Below are 22,365 nucleotides of genomic sequence, written 5' to 3' on the forward strand. Positions count from 1 at the left end.
GGTTGCTTTGGCAGAAACAGATGGGTTAAGCGGAATTCTCATCCCAACAGAAGACGTATAAACTGCGTTCAGCAGCATTAAATATCAACAGGAAAATGCCTGCCCTAACCCATCAAAATTTAGCACTGGTGCACTTGAACTGTATGAATTTACAAGAGCTCCTTGAAATTTTTCAAAACCCTGTACTGTAGAAATTTTAGGCACGAAAAGTCGACATTAATCTCTAGCGTATAAAACAACCCACCTGGTATGTTGAGGTGTCTCCTGTTCCACCCCCACTATCTTCGCCATCCATTCCGTACGCCGTTGCTAGCTCTGGAAGAGGAAAACTTTCATCAATGCTGATACAGAACACTGGTTAAGTCATGAAATACATTGGCAACAGCCCACTAAATCATAGACTTTAAATTAATGGATTTCATTCCTTATCTACATCCAAGTCTGGAATGATAATATTTCATACCTGATGGAATAATCTGGTAAGTACCCCGCACAAAGTGGTAACCTCCATATCTAACCCTGTAAGATAGCCTGCCTGGTTCAAAGGTGACTGACCCTTGACTTTGTACCTTTTTCCCACTCAAAATATTTTTTGTGTGTTTGACTCAGAGATAGCCTATGCTTTGTATCAACATGAGATTTTTTGTTCCAGGCATAATTCACTTCATAGCAATCTAAGAGAGTTAATCTGGTAAAGGTGTGTTTACGCCAAGCAAATTTTCTGTTTAGTATGAATGAACCTGGAACCTAACAACTGCCAACTTGTGTGTAATTCTGAATATTACATTAATTTATTCCAAGATTACAATCTTTTACTCATAGACTTTACACAGTATGTCAATTTCTGCGTCAGGGCAAATTCTTTGCCTTCACAACAATACGTTTTTCTTCAAAAATGAATTTTTAACTCTTTCTAAAGCTCTTAGTTAACAAGATTATGTACATACTATACTACAAAGCATAACTCTCCTATGGAATACATTCATTAATATAAACAATATACCTATCAAGGAATGCAAGTGATGATGTTAAAACAACCGATGTCCTTTTATTCCAAAGATTCTTGCCTGACTCATGACTTAAGTTTGATAGTGTCCATATCAATGTTAAATAAAAAGATTATATATAAAAATAAAAAAAAATAAAATTTCAAAAGTAATTTGTATTTTCTTGGTATAAAAACCACCTACAAACTTGGCATGAAGGTAGGTAGCGGGGTGAGTAGAGGATACCCCAACTTGCCAAATAGCGAACAGGATGGCAATGACTCCTATAACCTATTCAGTCTGGCACGGGTGACAGAGTGATAGGACCCTGTGCCTGACTCAGATTTCCTTATGTCTCATCTGAAAGAACTTTCAAGAGACAGAAAGACCCCGCGTGGGCCTACAAGTCGGAATGTTGCACAATTTGGCAAATCCAGTGGGTTCTTGATTACAACACAGAGACTGGAAAATGTCCTATTCACTGATGAAGCTCTAGGACTGGGTGCTCAAATATGGGGTCTACCTGTATCTGTGCCTAATCTAGAATACATTCAGCCCGAGCTGCTGCCTCATAAAAAGAGAAGGGAAATTCTTATTTTGATTTATGTATAAAAACTAGACTATAAAGCCAAGCAATGGAGCAATTTCAGCCATTCAGCACTAAGTCAAAATGGAGGGAGCTGGAGTGTGCTTGGAGACACAGATAGTTAGACCCATACAATAACAATATTAAACAAAGGTCGAAAGGTGAAATTGGAAGAAAACCCCACTGTTGCATTAAGTGTAATAGTTTGAGAAGTTGGACACGAAGATTGAAGAAAGGAAAAGGGAATGGAGGTAAAGTAAAAGGCTAAAAAGTGGATGTTGCTAGGATTTGAAGGTTTCTGCAAACAACCTTTAGAATTGACAACATGCAGAAAGTAGAGAAGTCACTCCGCCATTCACCCTAACTTTTCCCCTCCAAGTACCACTGGGAGATGCTTTTCTGTCCAATAGGAGATAGGGTATCTACACAATCTCTCCACAAGTCACAAGGAGTCCAGGGAGGAAGATGATGATGATGTCCCTTAGATAGAATGCAGTAAAGGCAATCTGATATTTCTAGACACCTGTCCTCATTACCTGGGCTACTGAAGTTACTCTGAAAAGTAAGGGGCAGTCCCGAGACGCCGACTTCGGATCTAGCCCAAACTGCATGAACGTCAAACCCACCCGAGAAGCCGTAATCCAATTCAATTACTGCACAGACACAGAAAGAGGGTGCTCCTAGGCAAATTTTTCATGCTCGCAGGTAATAAAGTCGCCAAAGGTGCCAACATTCTACCATAAGTAGTTGGGTCCTTAAAAGCATCACAAATAAGTCACCACCAACAAAGACTCGGAGGGAGGGAATCGAGAAGCTCGAGAAGCTCTCATATCTCTCGTCAGGAACCGGCGAGTTCTGAGGTTTTTGCCTTAAGCTCGCTTCCAAACGAGAATGAAAAAGAATACCAACACTCGAAGGGACAGAACAGATAAGACTAAAACAAACCACTTAACTCACAATTTACTTCACCTACGCTAGGAGTGCGGAATGGCAACCTTGAGCTTGAGCTCCTGGTCCAAGCCTCTCCCAATGGCTCGTGCACAAAGACTGCTTGAAGCTCCTCATATCCATAGATGACACTACTGAAAGATCAATGCCTGTCAGTCTAGAGACCTGGCTTAAGGCTGAGCAACAGCCTTTTACTGCAAAGACTGAGAGGAACTCATCTCAATGAAGGTAGACAAGGACAAGACCCCTTCTGTGACACCAATCACAGATGACCCACTTCCCTTGGTGCATTTGGATTGTCAGCAGTACCCCAACATCTCCCAAGCAGTCCTGCATGAAAGCTGCCCCCACCCCCAATCTCTCTCTCTCTCTCTCAGGAGATATTGGACAACATCCACGTGTGTTGAGAGGGATTTTTACCCCTTGATCATACCTCTAAACCACTGACTGACAAACAATGAGCCATGGGGGATATTCTCTGAGAACCTTGACCAAAAGAGCTGGCAGATTTGTTTTCCAGTCAGCATGGGGCCAGGAAGTAGTTTCCGGGGTCATTCAAACCCTCTCTTGGTTGAGGACGGAGCTTTAGGTTCATTTTCCTGAACGGGAATCTCTCTGGAAGACTGCCAAGTGTCAGCAAAATAAGAAAACCCACTTAACATGGGATCACAAGGAGCTGTCACGGTTACTGAGGCCCACAGTGATTAACATGTAGCTGACCACCCAGTAGCAGTTCAGAGATTCTCTAGAGTGCTGGGAAATGTGGTCAAGGACCTGTCAGGGACATGGCACCAGCAAACTGAACACCAAGAGCTTCATGTTAGTCCTGAGGCAAACAAATTGACCATTAGTGATTCTAGGAGCTCAAATAACCATCCCCTAAGGCATAAAAACTATTAGTTTCTACTACAGTTTCCCAGTAGCCGAGCTGGTCTATCAAATGAGCCCCCCCAGAAATAATGTACCAGGCTAATGGCATGGCAGTCATCCACCTGTACATCTGCTTCCCAAACTGATGGGTGCAGGGAAATTGTCCTTTCCCCATGCTTGTTGACGTCACTTGGGATGTGCTATCACTCAAAAATATATATTGACTCACCAGTCTTGGAATTTATGGGCTAAAAAGCACAAGCCTTCCTAAAAAGCTGGTGTGCAGATGAGGATCATCCTCAGCCCAAACACCTGTAAAAAATGACCCCCTTAGTTGTGCCTTGGTCCCCTCAAATGCAGCTGTGAACAGAATTTTGCTATGTGGGGAGTCCAGGTTCTGGTCATCAGCAAACATGAGAGTTCTTGTCCAATCTCTCCGCTCAATGTGCAAGTTTTACTCTTCTTGGCTACAGTAGAAGATTCGTTGTGGCAGGAAGCAGCTTCAGACTTCTCCGAGTACCAGGGGTAGAGTCCATGACAGTCCTCTTATCGCAGAAGTAAAGAGGGGGACACAGGTTCACAAGCATACTCAAGAAAACCCCGAGTCAACCTTACCTACCCACCAACAGATGAGTAAATGCCATCACCAACCCCTGAAGAAGGAAAGCGTTCATTTAAAATCTGACATTACTCCTGAAGAGACTTCATCTTCCCACAGAAGGAAGACGACGACTAAGAGAAGCGAAGGAAACAACTGACAAGCAGGAGGAAGAAGATACATTCTTGCAGTTCTTCACCCAACTCCATCTCAGTCTTCTCAGCATGTATGGGAAGATGAGCATGGGCTATACTAAATACCAGGCGCACATACCCAGGTTGGCACTATTGGAGCAGAGGCTTGTCACCTAACATACAACTATTGCGGTAACACCAAGGGCACGAAATGGATAAACAGCCACTTGCACCCTTTGTTCACTTTACTTGTTTAATTCCATGTTACAAAAATACAAACATCATATAAAAATCAAAAGGTTTCAATATGACAGTTGGCAAGAGGACAGGAAGGCATCCTCACTCTACTCTACTCTAAAGGAGTAAGGGAGGGAGGAATGAGAATCCCCAAATACCTTCAAGTAACTTCAAGTAGCCTACCTAGTTTCACCGACTGATTCCAGCTTGAGCCAAAGGATACTACTACCTGAAGGGAAATGGTTTGCAGTCCCACAGGAATAAGAATGCTTTAGGTGCCACTTACAGTACATTACAGTTGTCCCTGAACTCAAATACCTACACATACCCTACACTACTAGCTACCTTCACCAACAGCACTTTAAATTCTTCAATTATATCAACTGAATCTAAAGAAACTTAACTGTTCATAAATTATTATAACTCTGAAGCTCTGTAAGCAGTATTCAAATTTGTAGTTGTATAACTAACTACTGTAATGCTTTAAGCCTATCTATTCACACAGACAACTCTTACAACCCAGGCATCTGTGTATTTTTCCACAATATGCAGTAATATCTCTACACCAATATCAATTCCAGAGTGCTTGAAGGCATAGTATTATGATTAACCCAAGGCATGGTACCCCAAAAACCCTTCCAGAGCCTTGCAATTTATCATATACACATCTAATTCCATGAAGAAACAAACCAAAGAATTTTTGGTAGGCAGATTATCTCAAATATTAGAATAAGTTCCACTTAGATAATTATCTCGAGACTTTTCTGTCAACTTAAAATTACTCTTCAGTACAACAAACATTAAACTGTCTCAATACAGTAAGGTCCAGTTTTATACCATGATCAAATGTTTTACTATGAACAACAGTGAAGCAATATCTTTTTCATTATAAAACCACAATTCAAAAGGACTAGTGCATGGTCTGGGCAACTCTTTTCCATAAAAAATTGAAGCCGATACTGTCCCATCCCAAGTCCTTACTTCTTGGGTTACTAGGACAGAGCACGTCAAAGTATAACTTGTGCGAGAGATTTTTTCTTGTGCACAGTTACCCCCAGTACCAATATTTGGTTATATCCTGGAATTTCAATAAAATACAATTCGTTTTGGGAAATTAATTGTTTTGCAAGATATCAGCAGAACCTTGGTATATTTCATTTATTATTAAAAGCAAGTCAAAATGGTTTTCTTAAAAGTTACCTAATGGGTTCAAGTTAGTTCTGGGTTGAGCTAACTAAGATTATGTTATGTCTGATTTCTGCGGGTACAGTATATGTTTATGTATATACCAGAACGTTTGAGAGCTGAAGGCGATTATATAAGACCAGGGGAGCAAGACATGCTATGAGTTAGGCACGGCAAAAGTCAAGTTTCCAGACGTCTCGTGTAGACAGCAAGAAGAATACAGTACTTTCAGCTCAAAATAAAGTTTGTTTCAAGAGAGGTGCCATCCAAACGAAAATCCAAGGCTAGTATACAATAGTCCCATCAGCCAGAAGTTGCTGTTACCTCCTGGGATAAACCACTGTATATACTTCATATTTTAATCATAGCTGGCATAAACCCAAGGGCCAATACTCTTAATGAACCTCACCTAACACCCATCAAGTGACAAGGGCACTTTCAGATTATTGCTTCTCTATGTTTAAAAAAATAAAATGACATTTTTAACAATCATCCACACAAATGCAAGTAATTTTCAAAACTTCTACACATTTTCAAGAAAACCTTTTTATTGTAGTTTTATCACCCTTACACAGGAAACGCTAATCCTCAAAACTAAAATGAACTCCACCCTACACATACTCATCACCTTAATCCTTCAGATACATGTGAGCAAGACTAAACAGCTGAATTTACTAACCCAAGCTAGTTGCCATGAAGTCCAAATCACATGTAATGACCTATTTAATTTCAACTACATGGGGTCTCGAACTGCCAACTCCCATAAATACACAAAACATGTTTGTATACTAATATAAGTTGTCATACAAATGTTCTCCAATCAGTAAATTGAAGATTATATCACCTTGCATAACTCAACAGGGTTAGTGTGTCTGACGCACCTATAAGGTTTCTTGTAACAACCAAGGGTATGCGGCAGCCTGCTTTACATCATTCCTTCTTAGCAATGCTCTTGAATACCAGTACAGGATACATTTAATACATCATCACCAAGTGTACAGTGAACCCCCCGTATTCGTGGTTTCACGATTCACGGACTTCTCTGTAAACTGTATGTATACGTTATTCGCGGAAAATTCGCCCATTCATGGTATTTTTCACCGAGAGATATTCACTAATTACTGTATTTTCATATCATTTTCATGACTAAACGCATTTTTTGTGATAAAACTATTAAAAATACTCAAGTATAATCATTTTCTTATTTTTCTTGCGTCTCAACTATCAAAATAGGCAGTTCTAAGTGTTTTTAGAGGGGTTTTAAGTATTCGCGGATTTTAGCCATTCAATACAACAGGGCTAGGCTCCTTATGCAATGAAAATGGCACTAGACATTCACAGTACTGATTACACAGACCTGCCACAACAAACTGATTTCATCAATTACTGTATCCTGATGTGTACATGGCATAACTGTGACGAAATTTCATCTACCCTATTGAACTTCAAATATTCCTAGCCTACCATGGAGCCTATAATTTTACTGACAGATGCCAACAAGTTAACTTTGCATGGAAGTGCACCAAATCAGTTCTTGGTAACAGAAGAAAAGGACTTTGTAAAGAATTTAAAGTTAAAATATTCAACTGAAACTGATCCAACTTTTTTCACCAGTTTGACTATGTACATGTTTACAGTGCAATCAATTAACATCAGACAGTCAAAAAACTGTCCAGTTAACAGTTTACCGATTCCTTCATATTAAACTTAAACTACTTAGTAACAACCCAACCTGGCAATCACTTACAAAAACAAATTATAGCTATGCCCAAGCTACAAACTTATTAAAATCTTAGTCTTATCATTCGAAGACCTACGCTTATGACAGAAGTGCTGTATTTACCTAACCAGCTAAATAACAGATTCTGCTTTGGAAGTTAAAAGCCATTTAACTGTTAGGAGGAACTTCTTTCTCAAGATAAAAATGACAGAAAAGAACCCTCATATTTTCAGCTAGAATATTCTGAGAGATGTTTTTAATCAATTAAGTGTACAGTGTTTACTTGGCATAAACCTACAACAAAAAATTCAGATTAAAAAATAAAAAATACCGTGACACCTGTCATTACCTTCGGCACAAGCTATTTCTGCAACCAGTAATTTCCTTTATGACCATTTCAGTACGGAAAGGTTACATATCTACTTGTCATACGAAACTGACAGCGTCACTTAAGCATAAACTATTTTATTTGTCCTCAAAATCAACTTCAAGTATCTGAACCTCTTGATATTTTACAGGGCTCTAAAGTCTGAGGGGGTAAACTTCTACTAAAATCAACTTCAAGTATCTGAACCTCTTGATATTTTACAGGGCTCTAAAGTCTGAGGGGGTAAACTTCTACTAAAATCATTCCCACATTTCGACCTTGAAAGTATCATTTCCTTATATTTTACCAAGTGCTTTGAACAGTAAAACTTGAAACTACTACTGCGGTCAGGTTCCCGGAATATTCGTCATCTTTCGTCAGCGTCTTATGTTTTACGTTCGTCACCAAGGGGCTGGTACTGTACGGTACACAGCGCCGATTTTGCCCGTAAACTAGAGGTTGCCGAACTTAAGGGGTACAGCGGTAATTGCAAGTTTTACCCTTAGAGCATTTCTGAGGTTAGTTTCTTTCGCTGTGAAGCTTCCGTTTAATAGCCTACCAGCATCAATCCCAACGAGCTCACGTTCAGTACCAGCCCACTAGATTTTAAAACGTGAAAGACAGTAAATACCTCGGCAACAAATTTGCAATAGATCTAAACACGAATTTCATATTAACCATATTAAGGACACTACGGATCATAGCATAAAAACTAATATCAAATAACTGCTTAAAGTGAAATAACAGGCTATCTCTGAGAGTATGTGGAGCCTCAGCCCCCTTCCAAACTGATCCTACCTGGCTGACAGTTCAATTTTTTCCCCTAAAACTGACCTCTGAGGTCAAAGCCCGCCCGAGTCCTGCAGCAAAAGCCTAAAAGTGTTTCTAACTAGGTTAGGCAATAGGCTACTGAATAAACCCGTAGGTAGGAACACGCTAAACACGCCTATGCCGGAACAGGAACGAAAAGAGGGGAAAATAGATGCTGACGGGGGCATAACAACCCAGGCAGCTCCTGCAGAACCCCAAGGGCAAGATGCATCGAACGACCTATGGCAGCCTAACGTAAAAACGCTCCCTGCCGGAGGTCCTCGCAGGAAGCGGTCTTTAAGGATAATGAATTTATAGCTCCATGCATCCTCGTTTGGGATATAATACGAGCGGGTTCATCGGCGAACACGCCTCGCTGGCAAGGCAACTGACGGAGGAGGAGGAGGAGGAGGTGGTCTGTCACCCGCCGCCGCTGGCTGGTGTCCGATCGGCCATTTGTGATCGCGCGTTTATCGCGCCACAGGAATCCCCCTCGGGAATCCCGTGGTGCCCCTGACGACGACGCGGCCACCGAAGACCCGAGGCTCGCGGGGGAAGGGCGCAACTCCGCCCCTGGAGGAGGAACGACGCCGCAATTTCCGGCGGGATCGCGACAACGTTTACATTTCTAGAAGGGAAGTCGTGGGCGGTTAACTCCAACACCTTTCGACGTCACCTGCCACAATCCCCCTTTTATACTACACGTTCCTCACCTTGCGGGTCTTATGTCACCCTTGAGTGTGTGTGTGGCCACGCTAGGGTGTACTAGCAAACAGCCCTCAAGCAGTTATAACCATAAAAGTTGTGTTTTCACTTCGACATCGAAACTGTGTCACTACAATATGGCGACAATAACAACACAAGACACGGTTCCAATACTCTCGTGACTAACGTCGCCGAGTGTGTACGTTGCTTGGGGATTCTCCATCTACAGTATAGTTGTGTGAGAATTTACTTTCTATTTTGCCTCATTCTCAGGTCACGTTAAAGAATTCACTGGGGGAATATTCGCCGACTTTAATTTTCAGAAGACTTTATTTCCAGTACTACGAGTCCTCAAGGGCATATGACGTCACAGAACAGCTGACTTGAGATTATCGCTTCATGTAAATAATAATTAAAACGCCAATTAAGTGAATCGATGAAAACCGTAACTGACTTCCCATCAAATCTAGAACAAAATATTAATAGACAAGCAACACAAAACGTAACACCAGAGAAAAAACATACAATTTTTCCCCCCCAACGCTCCCGCCACAATACATTCGGGAATCGAGAGAGCATAGGGTACTCTCTAAATTTCGTGATACCATATCACAGTCATCTGATTATAAAAGGGTACCTGGCGGTATCTAGGGTAGTGCCCATATTGGTAACGAGAAGAATTTGTATGATTTCGAGTACCTAAGTGATAAACATCATACTGAATTGCGATCCTATGCAGAAAAAAATCATTGTAAAAATGGTAGTTGGCTGACCCAGCAGCGATATAAACATTGAGCAAACGACCTTGAGAAGTGAACAAGATAGGCCCACATTTACCTGGGGTTCACGCCCCTCTGTGTCAACCCCCTGAGTATATGATCTACAGTGAGAATGGCAACTGAAAGACAACCGCTTGTCTAATGCCACACCTACGCTGTGCCGGCCCACACTGGAGCCACGTGGGTTTGTACTAGCCCTCAGCAAGAGATGAGAACTAGCTCAATTGATTTTTTTTTTTAAAGTTATTGGTGTATCTTTCCTTTTCATATTGTTGTCGCACATACATTAAACTTCTAAACAGTTTTCTTTCCCCGGGGAATGCGTAACGGGACGGCCATGAAGTTTTGAACATAATCTGCCCCATGCGAAAGTGTCGCTGTGCAGGTGAACAGCTGAACTTTGGCGAATTTGCTTGCATGATGATGGGGCGAGCCAGCAGACGGGCATTTTGCCGCATGTTGCAGAAGTGGGCGTGTCCATTCTGCGTGGGCGTGTCTCGCATGTGCGGGTTGGGTGGGGGAAATCCTCTGCACACGAGGGGCTTGCTTTCCTTATCGATTTCTAAGTACTCAAGATCTTTTGTAGACTTACTTGGCCGGAAATTCTCCACACATCATGACCACAAGACTTTTAACTGGGCCACGATTTTATCAATCGAGTTTCAAGTCTCTCAAGACATTTGTAAAAAGATCATTCGGTCGAGATCACGTAGGTAATCGAAGTCTACGTTATTAGTTTTCGCGAGCTTTCAAAAGGGAACTTCACAAAAATGATACTGTGGCTAATGTTAAGATTCCTTCCAGAAGCATGTGGCCTGCTATAGGAAGTCTCTCGCCGCCCTCTATCAACTCCACCAGTCTGGTTTTTCGATGTAACACGAGCAGCTACCAGCTCTTTATGACAATGTATACTCCTGGCAGACGACTCGGCGAAACGAAACGTGCCAAATGCGATATCACTCAAGTTACCTGGATACATTTCCGCAGGAGACGGAACGGAGAAGGGCGTGCAGTCTGGGACACTGTGAAACCGACGAAAAGAGAGTTCAGGCAAGAGGGGCTGGAAGAAGATTTAGAGCGCCTTCCTCCGGCCCCTCCCCCGAACTTTTTTTTTTTTTTTTCCAGCCGACCTCCTTATTTGTTTCTTTCGTCGGCGAAGAGGGGGCAATGCCCCCCTCGAGATGTTATCTCAGATGTGAACGAGTTTCTCTACTGTTGACGCCGCGCGGGATATATTTGTTTCCTGTCCTCCTGTCGTTCTTGTAGAAGAAAAACTGAACGGTTTTCACGGTGGGGAGAAGATTTCCTAGGCGACGTCGATACACATTCTACTAAACAGGGCAGCATTTTGCAACAGTTTCCCCCCCCCTCTCTCTCTCTCTCCCTCCCTCTCATATAGGCCTATATATATAAAGTATGTAATGATATACATATATATATGTATATATACATGTACATTTATCAAACATTAAGATACAAATGTCGTTTGATATCCAATTCTCGCTACTTCAGGAATATCACCGAAGGGGAATTATAAGTGATAAATGGTTTGGAACCTGACTGACTCATCAACACCCGGCAGTACAACCAACGGCTTCTAATCAACGTTCAAAATCACTGATAGCCATCAAGGGAGATAGCGTGAAGTGGATGTTAAACGATATTTGTAGTTTAATTTCCATATATATATGAATCACGGTCATGCGATAAAAAGTTTATATATATACTGTATATATATATATATATATATATATATATATATATATATATATATACAGATAGATAGATAGATAGATAGTAGATAGATTTATCTCTTACTTGATCATCCGAGATTTAGGCGTCATGCCAAGTGCCCCTGTGCTTCGGGGAAAATACCCCGTCGGAGGGTTGCGCCGTCATTGCACCTCATGCGGCGCACTGTAGGCATTATTAGTTTTTTCGCAGCGCCCCTTTGGCCCTTAGCTGCAACCCCTTTCATTCCTTTTACTGTACTTCCGTTCATATTCTCATTCTTCCTTCTTACTTTCCACCCTCTCCTGACAGTTGATTCACAGTGCAAATGCTTTGAGGTTTTCCTCCTGTTATACCTTTCAAAACTTTTTACTGTCAATTTCCTTTTCAGCGCTGAATGACCTCATAGGTACCAGAGCTTTAGAAATGTCCTTAAAACATCAGAAAAAAGTTCTACGAAAATAGCAAAAAGAAAGCCAAGTTCCTCACACAACTTAAAATAAACTGACTGTACAAATCATATTAATAATCCCAATTGACACTGATGGAGCGATAGTCAGAAAGGTACTACAGAGGTTTAAGAGCAGGAAAATAAGAAACCTGATAAAGTGTTTTTTCCAGAACACTTAGTGAGCTGACCAGTGAAAGTGCTGTGCCCATCCCTTCATTCACAGAATCAGTCATGAGTAATGCAGTCCCTTAAGACTGAAAGTTAGCCCTGATGATGGCAGTTTCTTAAAAGGGGGCCAGTCGAGCATTTCCATCCAGTGAAAGATGGCTCTAAGTTTAACACCACAATTCTCTGAGCTTCTTGAGAAGCAATTTTTACCCCTGAGGAGAAAAGCATTCTGATGACTCAAAATTTAATAAATTTTGATGCAATATAATCACATTTTCCACAGAAGTTTGATTCTGTCCCTCAAACACCTACTACACACACTATAGAAATTGCCAAGCAGAAACCAGCTACTCAAGAAGGTGGTAAACTTTGAGGCTCAGTAAGTTTGGTTGGAGGTATAGAGATCTTTCTGTTGGTATTCCACAAGGTTACTTGATCAGCTCTCTCTTACTTGTATGCTATATAAGTTGATAGCTCATAAGTTAATCATTACAGGTATTACATCTTAGAAATTCCGTGAGCCAGAGATTCACCAGAGATAGTTCATACCACCAAGAACGTCTAGATTAGGAGGCAGTATGGAAACCTCAGAATCAATTCCATAGAGACAACTGAAACTTGAGCCACAGCTCCCTGAATTACGTTTGGCTGGCAAGGCCAGGTTTGATTCCAGAAACATGAACCATAAGACATCCACTTAAAAGTTTTCATAACTGATGAATGAATGAATAATTCTGACACCAAGGCTGTGGAGGAGGAACGAGAGACCAACCAGAAGTTGCAGACACAAAAGTAAATAAAAAAGATTAAATTTCTTCAGTTAACATTTTCTGAGCTCGGCTAACAGGCAGAAGACATCGCCGAATCTTCAGTAAACCCAATAACTTGACTGAGCCTAAGCCCGTCTACTGTGCTGTACAGAACCTGGCAGTGCTTCTGAACAGGGATAAGCAACCCCAGTTATTACTGGGGTAGGTATGGGATCGGGAGGGTAGGAGAGACTTGACACATCCACCCTCCTCCTTAAAATCTGTTTGTCCACCCCAGGTGAGGGCGGGGTAGGTAGGGGATCGAGGGGGTAGGGGAGACATGACACATCTACCCCCTTCCTGTGAACCTGTTTGTTCACCCCAGGTGAGGGTGGGGTAAGTAGGGGATCGAGGGGGTAGGGGAGACATGACACATCCACCCTCCTCCTGTGAACCTGTTTGTCCAGCCCTGATGGTGCAGGGGTAGGAAGAGGATCGGGAGGGTAGAGGAGACATGACATATCCACCCTCCTTCTGCAAACCTGTTTTCAGCCCAGGTGGGGGCAGGGTATGTAGGGGAGACAGCAGCGCCAAGTTCCAACCCACGTAGCACGCACCAACAAGCTCGTATAGAAATAATGACTGAAGTCACTGTATTCAAACCAAACACCTCAACACATGGTTTCAAATATTTAATGTAATCTAAGTAAGGTCTATATTTACATATGATATTAAATGAGATCCTTAAATAAACAAGGAAACTAACGCTATATCAGTACTAAGGAACCCTCCGGCTGCGCTGTCTCATAGGAGAAATTTCTGGAATGTTTTAGGACACTTATTCAGCAGCTCCTTTCTAAATTGTTAAAACTCTGGGAGGGAATGCACATATCACCTTCATATACAACATGTCCAGCTTTACTTTGGGCTGTGATATAAGCATGACAGGTCTCAAGAAGTAAGTACACCTTAGTTTAACCAGACCACTGAGCTGATTAACAGCCCTCCTAGAGAGGGCTGGCCCCAAGGATTAGATTTACTTTACGTGGCTAAGAACCAATTGACTACCTAGCTTATTGTGGAATCCGAACCACGTTATAGTGAGAAATGAATTTCTATCACCAGAAATAAATTCCTCTAATTCATCACTGGCCGGTCGGGGATTCGAACGCAGGGCCAGTAGAGTGTTAGCTGAGAACGGTACCCACCCGCTCAATTAGGAACTGACAGGTCTTAAGAAACTGAAAGTAAAAATGTTGAGCTTTCTCCTGGCTGAAATTAATAGAATGTCCTTTCAACAATTAGGGGTTATACTCTAAAAATAGCTTAATATAATCTCATTGTGGTATTTTCAATGTTTATACAAAAAAAAGTTTTTTAGAAAATGCAGGTTTTACATTTGGCACTTGGACATACAGATTTCACTGTTACAAAAGCCACGCTTTTCTATAGTTACTATCCAGTGTGATTCTTGATTCTTAGGATTTTGAAATTTAATTTGAATACCCCAAAATAGATTTTTTATAAACATACATATACTTATTATATATACAGGTTTGTCGTTAAATCACGCTCCGATTTTCAATACTTAAAGATTAAGGCACAAATATCAATTAAAATATCAAACTTAGGTTTTGATGCAAATGTATGCAGTTGACTTATTCACTGTGCTGTCAAGAGAAATGAACGTTGACTTAAGACACTGCTGTCATGGAGGAGGCGGGTTGATTTTGATTTTAAGTACAGGACCTGAATGCGATAGGAATATGGAGAGCAACCCCCCCTCACTCCCCCTTCCCGCTACCTTTCCCTTAGGCTGGAGCCTGAGCAGGGGGCTCCTGGAGCTTCAAGAGCTCCAAACCCTTTCGCAGGGAGTAAAAAGATAACTCCTAGTTGCTGCCTTGGGGGTGACTGAGCCTTCCCTGAACCTGACAGCTGAAGGTATGGCCACTTGTGAGGGATTGGCTGTGATTCCCTTTAAAGTCTTGGAGGACCTGAAGGACACTGCGCGGTGAATCAAGTGTCCCTACTGTTGCATTGTTTCTGATTCATTGCTGCCTCATCTTCACACTTTCAATAGAGTGGAACAGAGTCCAACACTGATCCAGTTGGCAGGGTGAGGCTACTTTTGGCTGAAGTACGTGAAAATAAGGTAGAGCGCATCGCACCTTCTTAGGACAAAGCCCATCTATAGATTAGTATTCTGGCTTGAAAGAAAATCAGCGTCTTTCATCCTGACACCTCCAGCCTCTTGAACTTCACCCTGTCATCTGAGGATGATACAGTGAGGATGGAATCGAGCTATGATGCTGCTTGGAAAGAGACAATGGTAACTGACACTGCAGGAGAGTAGGAACAACCACTGGTGTGTCAGGTGAAAAAGCAGTTTGACAAACAGGATGGAAGCTAGAAAACCTTCCAATGCATAGATCAGACTGTTCACCTGCTACAAGACACCCATAACAAGTGCAAACCCAGGAGCAAACCCTAAGTTTTGTTCAGTTAATGAGATTGGGGGCAATGTGGGAGCCCTGGCCAATTCCCAAAGACTATTGCACACACAGATAACCCCGGTAACCTCACAAAGTGCCCTTCCAACTCAGCCTGCATAAGTTCAGTAAGAGGACACTCAGGCCCTAACAAATCAGTCACAGACTGAGAAGTCCCCTCTCCTGAAGAAGTGGCAGCAGATACATCTGCCCGACTGACTACTCTAGGGATAGTGGATGAGAAAAGTTATCTACTTGTGTCAGTCTTTGAGCAAGCCAAAATTGACACCGGATATGTTTAAGCGCAGTGTGAACCTTAGCTACCAGACCTGGGTGCTTCCCAGTGTTTGGGCGAGAATGAACTGGTAGGACTAGGAGTGTGGTCATGAGCTGTATCATGCATGCATACACAAATATTCAGTCAAAACCGGGCAAGAGAACAATGCTCTATTTGGACACTTTAGTGAAAAATCAGTGAATTGACTAGTCCCATAGTAGTATAATTACAAGAATCCTTGCTAATTCATCTAACAAAGTTAAGTGATATTAATCTAGGCCCAATTCTACACACTCTACCCATATTCTACACAGGATGTTAAAAGGAGATTTAAGGAAATTAAAGAATCTCAGTAATCCTTCTTAACTTCCTAACTTCCTCTACCTCTCCTTGTTTGGAATGGAATACAGAATTTAGGCCAAAAGGCCACACCAAACGTATCACATGAATTACTACTGATGGGATCATATCTTGCAATCATTTTTAGTTTTCTGCAAAAGAAAACTATTGTGCCGGCTTTGACTATCCATCCTCACTTTTTCTGTCCGCCCTCAGATCTTAAAAACTACTGAGGCTAGAGGGCTGCAAATTGGTATGTTGATCATCCACCCTCCAATCATCAAACATACCAAATTGCAGCCCTCTAGCTTCAATAGTTTTTATTTCATTTAAGGTTAAATTTAGCCATAATCGTGCTTCTGGCAACGATATAGGATAGGCCACCACCGACCCGTGGTTAAAGTTTCATGGGCCGCTGCTCATACAGTATTATACCGAGACCGCCGAAAGATAGTTCTATTGGCTATACAGAAAACTCGATCGCGTTGAAGAAACTTCGGCGCCTTACTTGGTCGCTTTAATATCACCAAATTCTCTCCCGAAAGGTGGGAAATTTCCAACAGAGTTTATTAGGGGCAAGTAAACCGCAAGCTAAACTCCCACTTGACTCCAGAACAGCAAATGAAGCCATTCAGCAGAAACGAGTATTATGACAGCGTGGATTTGACAGTTACTACGGAGTATGTTTAAGCTCTCAAAATGTCTACACAATATTATTTTTATATATATGACGAGTGAACTTGCGGGTCTCAGAAAGCCTTGGGATCTTAAAAAAAGAAGTAAAAATAACGCCGAAGAAACTCGGCGCAATCGAGTTTTCTGTACAACCGCTACGACGTATAATCAAGGTCACCGAAAAACGATCTATCTTTCGGTGGTCTTGGTATAATGCTTTACAAGTCGCGGCCTGTGAAATTTAACCACGGCCCGGTGGTGGCCTATCTTATATCGTTGCCTGAAGCACGATTATGGTTAAATTTAACCTTAAGTAAAATAAAAACTACTGAGGCTAGAGGGATGTAATTTGGTATGTTTGATGATCGGAGGGTGGATGATCGATATACCGATTTGCAGCCCTCTAGCCTCAGTAGTTTTTGAGATCTGAGGGCGGACAGATAAAGTGCGGACAGATAGACAAACCCGGCACAAGAGTTTTCTTTCACAGAAAACTAAAAAGAAACATTAAACAATAAATTTGCATTTAAGCGTTAAAGAAATTCACATCGTAATAAGCAAAACACCAAATACTTGAAGGGAAATGGGGCTAAATTCCCCACTAGAATTGCTCACGAACATAGGGGAAGAGTTGTGTGCGAATAGTTAGCCTCTAGGGCGCACGTTACATACACGCTCAAAAAGGGTATTTTCTCCGCCCAAGGTCGGCGAGACTTTCAAGCAGAGACCGCGCGCGCAAATTAGCCGAGGCTTGAATGAAAGACTACAACCGTCCGACGCAGTGTGTTGCCAGCCTGCCAAGCACAACAGGTTTCTTTAGCCCAGTTCTGGAAAAATCTTTAGCCCACTCTTGCTCCCGCAAATAGGACAGATCCCGTGCCTTATTGACAAAATCTGTCAAATGCTTCGTTAGAGTGTTTCACCTGACATTGTCTTCGTCTGCAGTCGTTGTCTGTCTAACCTAAGCTGTTTCTCTGTTTAACATTTATGCTAATCGGTGTGGTAACTGCTATGGAAAGAAAGGGCATTTGTACAGCTTCCCTTGCGCCTACTCGGTCAAACACCTGCTATACTAGAACAGGTCTGTTATACAGAATTGGATATTGAAATGGGTGTAGAACTTAAGCTCATTCAGCGCTGAAACGGAAATTAACAGTAAAAGGTCCGAAAGGTGTAACAGGAGAAAAACCTCGCAGCTGCACTATGAACCAATCGTTCGGAGAGGGTGGAAGGTAAGATGGAAGAAAGAAGATAAAAGGAGGTACAATAAAAGGAACGAGGATAGCACTAACCCCCTATACGGGGAACAGATCCGTTAAAACACGCGACTGAACGCATAAATTTGTTTATTTATTTATGTTATATACTCTAGTCACTGGTTTCGTATTGTCTCTACTGAAGATCAGGTACAGCGGCCAGTTTGGGTCAACCACACACAAAATCAAAGCAATAGCGAAGAGGAATAACTCAGATAAATAATAATCTACAAAACTCACTTTAGCTCCTCTTCAACGACCCAAGTATAGACAAAAGCCCATGCTGGATGAAATGTAAATAATATTCTAGATACGTTTCACCCAAATAGGACGATAGAGGATATTCGGTAGAGAGTTCAAGAAAATTCGTCAATATTCCGTAAACGTAACGGAAAACGTTGGGTCTAGACCGTATACTTTCTCTACCTTGGGAGGACGGATCCCGATGCGAATGTGTTGCGGGACACGTGCTTTAGAAATAAAGAAAAAAGCAATTAAACCCTGCCGTGACTTACCTTTCTTACTAAGCGAACCTAGTCTCAACTTAGAAAAGAGAGCTCTGACGGCATGTCCGCGTGGATTCATGACTTATAAGCACTTAAAGAAAATATCCCCCTGGAAAGTACTTCACTCTAACACGAGGTATGGCTACTTCCGAATCCGGCCTTCCAGCCAAGAAGGGCGAAGAGTGAGTCAGCCAGGCCACGCACGGAAACCCACCGATCAGCCAATTCAAAGCTTAAGAATTGCCCGTAGGCCTACTGACCTAGCATCCGATAGGCTACTGTTGTTGTCCTCCCCCCTCCCCGCCCCCCCCGCCTTAAATTCCACTCGCTATACCCACAGGTGTACTACGAGTCGACCCGAGTATGACCATCCAGGAAGATAACGCCTGGTCCAAAGGTCCCGGGAACTATGATACAACACCCGTCTTTGTTATGGATCCATAAGTCTATTTGATTTGATTTGGCGTCGTGAGCGGCTAATTTATTGGACACCCCCCACCCCCTCCCATCCTGTGAGAAGAACAGGATAAAAAAATATACATATACGGGACGCCCAAAAGGGTTGAGTCACATAGTGGAGCAATCCTTGACATCAGGTACTGGGCTTCAACAACGAAGTACAGTTCAAGCTCAACATATATATAAACCACATTTACATTTATGTAAAAAAGACAGACAATAAAAAAGGGGTGGCGCCCTCTCCTAAAGGAAAAGACTTCTGAGATTGAATAACAATAGTAACTAACATAACACATACATGGCAGCAGAAATAATAATAATGATAATAGTGGTAACAGCGCATATACATGTCAGGCACTAACAATTAAAATGTTCACAAAATACTGATAATGAGGACTGGTCGGAAAATAGTTTTGGGCCAAAATTGTTGATTGTAAGTGGCAGACTCACAGACGTGCGGATTTATAAAATTTCAAGGGTAAACTGTCTCCAGCCACTGCAATGGGTATGGGTCCAAGCTTTATGAGGAAGAGCCCGTGCTGACATAAAGCCAGCTTAATAAAAAAAAAAAAAAAAAAATGAGTTATGGGTCTATACAGAGCGGTTTCATCTCCTTGGGTCAGCCGCTTTATACAGGACATTCAAGAAACACCTTTGAGTGATCAAGAATGAATGTTAACTCGTACGTTGAACCCAAAGCACAGCAATTTTCCTTACGTGCGCGCTTGTCATCAAAACAAATTCAAACGCTCACATCACCATTTCCTACAGATTTAGAGAAACACTCAATCAATTATTACCAGAAACACCTGCAGCTGCTGCCGACTCTCTACCCATCAGTGTAGACACCATCGCATCCCAATTGACTTACAGCGGAGAATTTCAGTGTCATTATACGATCATAAAATTGCAAAAACGAAAGTTTACATTACATTTTTATATGATGAGAGTTTACGAAAATATCAGCTATACATGAATAGTCCGTGTGGTCGGATTAAAGCCGATTTCAATGATGTTTCTGGTCTGACGATGACTCATATCCGAGATAACACCTGTGAAGAGGTTAACATTCTTTATCAAATGATAAGCTCCCAAACACGTAGTTCACAAGAGCGATTTCCTCTATTTACCAATAAACCTCGTCGCAAAGAGAGAGAGAGAGAGAGAGAGAGAGAGAGAGAGAGAGAGAGAGAGAGAGAGAGAGAGAGAGAGAGAATTATAAAAGGAACTCTTAACTTCTCGACAAAGCAATAATGGCACTGCGCCACGTAGCAGTTCACCTCTCCCAAAAACAAATGACTCGACAAAGAAGCGAAGACAATGGACGTACCGAAGCACCTCGGCCCTTGTTTATAACCAGCGAGGGGTAGGTCGGTAGGTAGGTAGGTGGGTGGGTGATGTACGTGTTTATCGCGTCGACTTTGTGATACTGAAAATATCTGCACCTTCCTTGTTGCTATGACGGAGGCCTTGATGATGACTCCAACCCCACGCCCTTCCCCCAGGCCCCATTCGGCACAGATACCAGCGTGCTGCGACTTTGATTTTCGGCGGTTATGTAAGAGTGACGAATATTATCCTCAAGGAAAAAAAAATTAAAGTGCCCTCCCCTGGCACTCTTCGGGTATACATATTTGGCACGTGCTGAAAGGGTTAGACACTCTTACGTCTGACATGAATCTTCAAGGCTTTACAAATCTCACTCACTCACTCACTCACTCCCTAGCTCTCTTGACTTTCTATGACTGACTATTTCTAAGAAGGTTATAGGCTTATTACATTCGAGCATTGGATCTATGAAAGATTATTCAACCAGGTCTGACTCCTTTACAGAGAAAGTCAACTGTGACTTCTTTACAGAGAAAGTCAACTGTTTAATTTTTTTTTTTTTCTTACCAAGGTCCCACTCCGCAAAAGTCACTGCAGTGTTATTTACTGTTTACGCTCTAACATTTGAAAAATATCTTGTACTGAGGATTCTCTCTCTCTCTCTCTCTCTCTCTCTCTCTCTCTCTCTCTCTCTCTCTCTCTCTCTGAACTGAAAGTTCATGAAAGACATTGGCTATCGTTTGAAACTGAAAATACCGTGGCCACCGGGAGATTTTGCCACAGAAATGAACAAGAAACTGATTACTACGGCCAGGAAAACATGGTATGTTGGGTCTAGATTATTCTATAAGACTTTGTCTACTCTAAATACAAAGTACACTGCAACTGGCAAGTATTTTATTAAAATTATTCCATACCATTCAACTTAGAGAGCGATGCTAATTGAGACAACATACCGGACATTTATATTTTAATCTACATTTTTAAATAAGTTTTTTAGATACATTTTTAATGGCCTCCGCATCGATCTCAAATATTTTTTCAGGTGTTACATTTAGCTTCGGTTGCGAATGAAGTATTTAGAGAACGCAACGAGAAAGTTAAACCATCAGCTTGGGTTTTGGCAACTGTCAGTTTATATTTTTCTGGTCTCCATAAAAAAGGATCTATTTTTACTTTAATGCAAGTTCCCGACATTGGAGTTATTTGACTTTTTTCTTAATTAGCTTGTTAAAATCTCTCGCAAACTTAGTGTTACCAAGGCAACTTGCCGTCTCCGTTTCAAAGTCTCATGTGGGAGATACGACGTGTTTAGGTCTAGGCTCAGTTTAGGCGTGAGGTGCTGTCTAATCTTTGTTGCTGTTGTCCTCGAAAATCCCAACAGTCTTTCGCAGAGACCAAAATTACAAAACCGACAGGCATGAGAAGTGTGGCTCGTTTATATAAGTCTAAAGGAAAAGTGAAGAAAACTAGTCACGACGGACAAAGCTGCTCCTTAGCTTCAACATTTTCAGTCAGTCATGCGCACGAACCCCCGTACCCCATCTCTCTCTCTCTCTCTCTCTCTCTCTCTCTCTCTCTCTCTCTCTCTCTCTCTGTGCGTTAATTGTAAAGTGAAATGAAGTTTTTTTTGCAGAAACCCCTCCGTTCTCAAAAAAAAAAAAAGTAAATACACGAATTTTAAGAAAATGAACGGTCTAGTCTCTTCATGCGCACAAAGTGAATTTTGTACAATAAAAAAGTAACTTAAAGGGAAGCTGTAAAGCATTTAGCAAATCAGGTGGTTTCTGTAACCAGCAGGAAAAGGAGCATCCAAAAGCGGTGGTAATTTTGATGATCTCACGAGTAGCAAAGCTGAATCAACGGAAAATTCATTCCTTTCAAATATGGCGAATAGTTGACGAAGTGATTCTGTACCCGTGAGAGAGGGGCGCGGGGGCAGGGAGTGAGGTAACTTGACCTGGCTTTAACATCTTTTTTGCAGCTATCAGAGAATGACGACTCGCTCCAG

At 41.8% G+C, this 22,365-nt stretch overlaps 1 protein-coding gene across 16 annotated transcripts in view; it reads right to left on the bottom strand.

Annotated features, from left to right (window-relative positions):
- The window catches only part of LOC136853375 (myotubularin-related protein 3), a 108,942-nt gene that overhangs the window by 85,281 nt on the left and 1,296 nt on the right, over nucleotides 1–22,365 (bottom strand). For 4 of the 16 annotated variants that reach the window (XM_067128804.1, XM_067128803.1, XM_067128802.1 and 1 more), the window contains exon 2: nucleotides 245–315. In XM_067128804.1, coding sequence (XP_066984905.1) covers nucleotides 245–315 — 71 coding nt within the window. Of the gene's footprint in view, nucleotides 1–244; nucleotides 316–6,425; nucleotides 6,717–7,613; nucleotides 7,638–9,154; nucleotides 9,317–9,983; nucleotides 10,093–10,894; nucleotides 10,920–18,575; nucleotides 18,715–22,365 lie in introns of those variants that run through there. The other 12 variants (XR_010857439.1, XM_067128810.1, XM_067128806.1 and 9 more) reach the window with 9 other exon arrangements.

Source organism: Macrobrachium rosenbergii, chromosome 27 (assembly GCF_040412425.1).
Source record: "Macrobrachium rosenbergii isolate ZJJX-2024 chromosome 27, ASM4041242v1, whole genome shotgun sequence".
NCBI lineage: Eukaryota > Metazoa > Arthropoda > Malacostraca > Decapoda > Palaemonidae > Macrobrachium > Macrobrachium rosenbergii.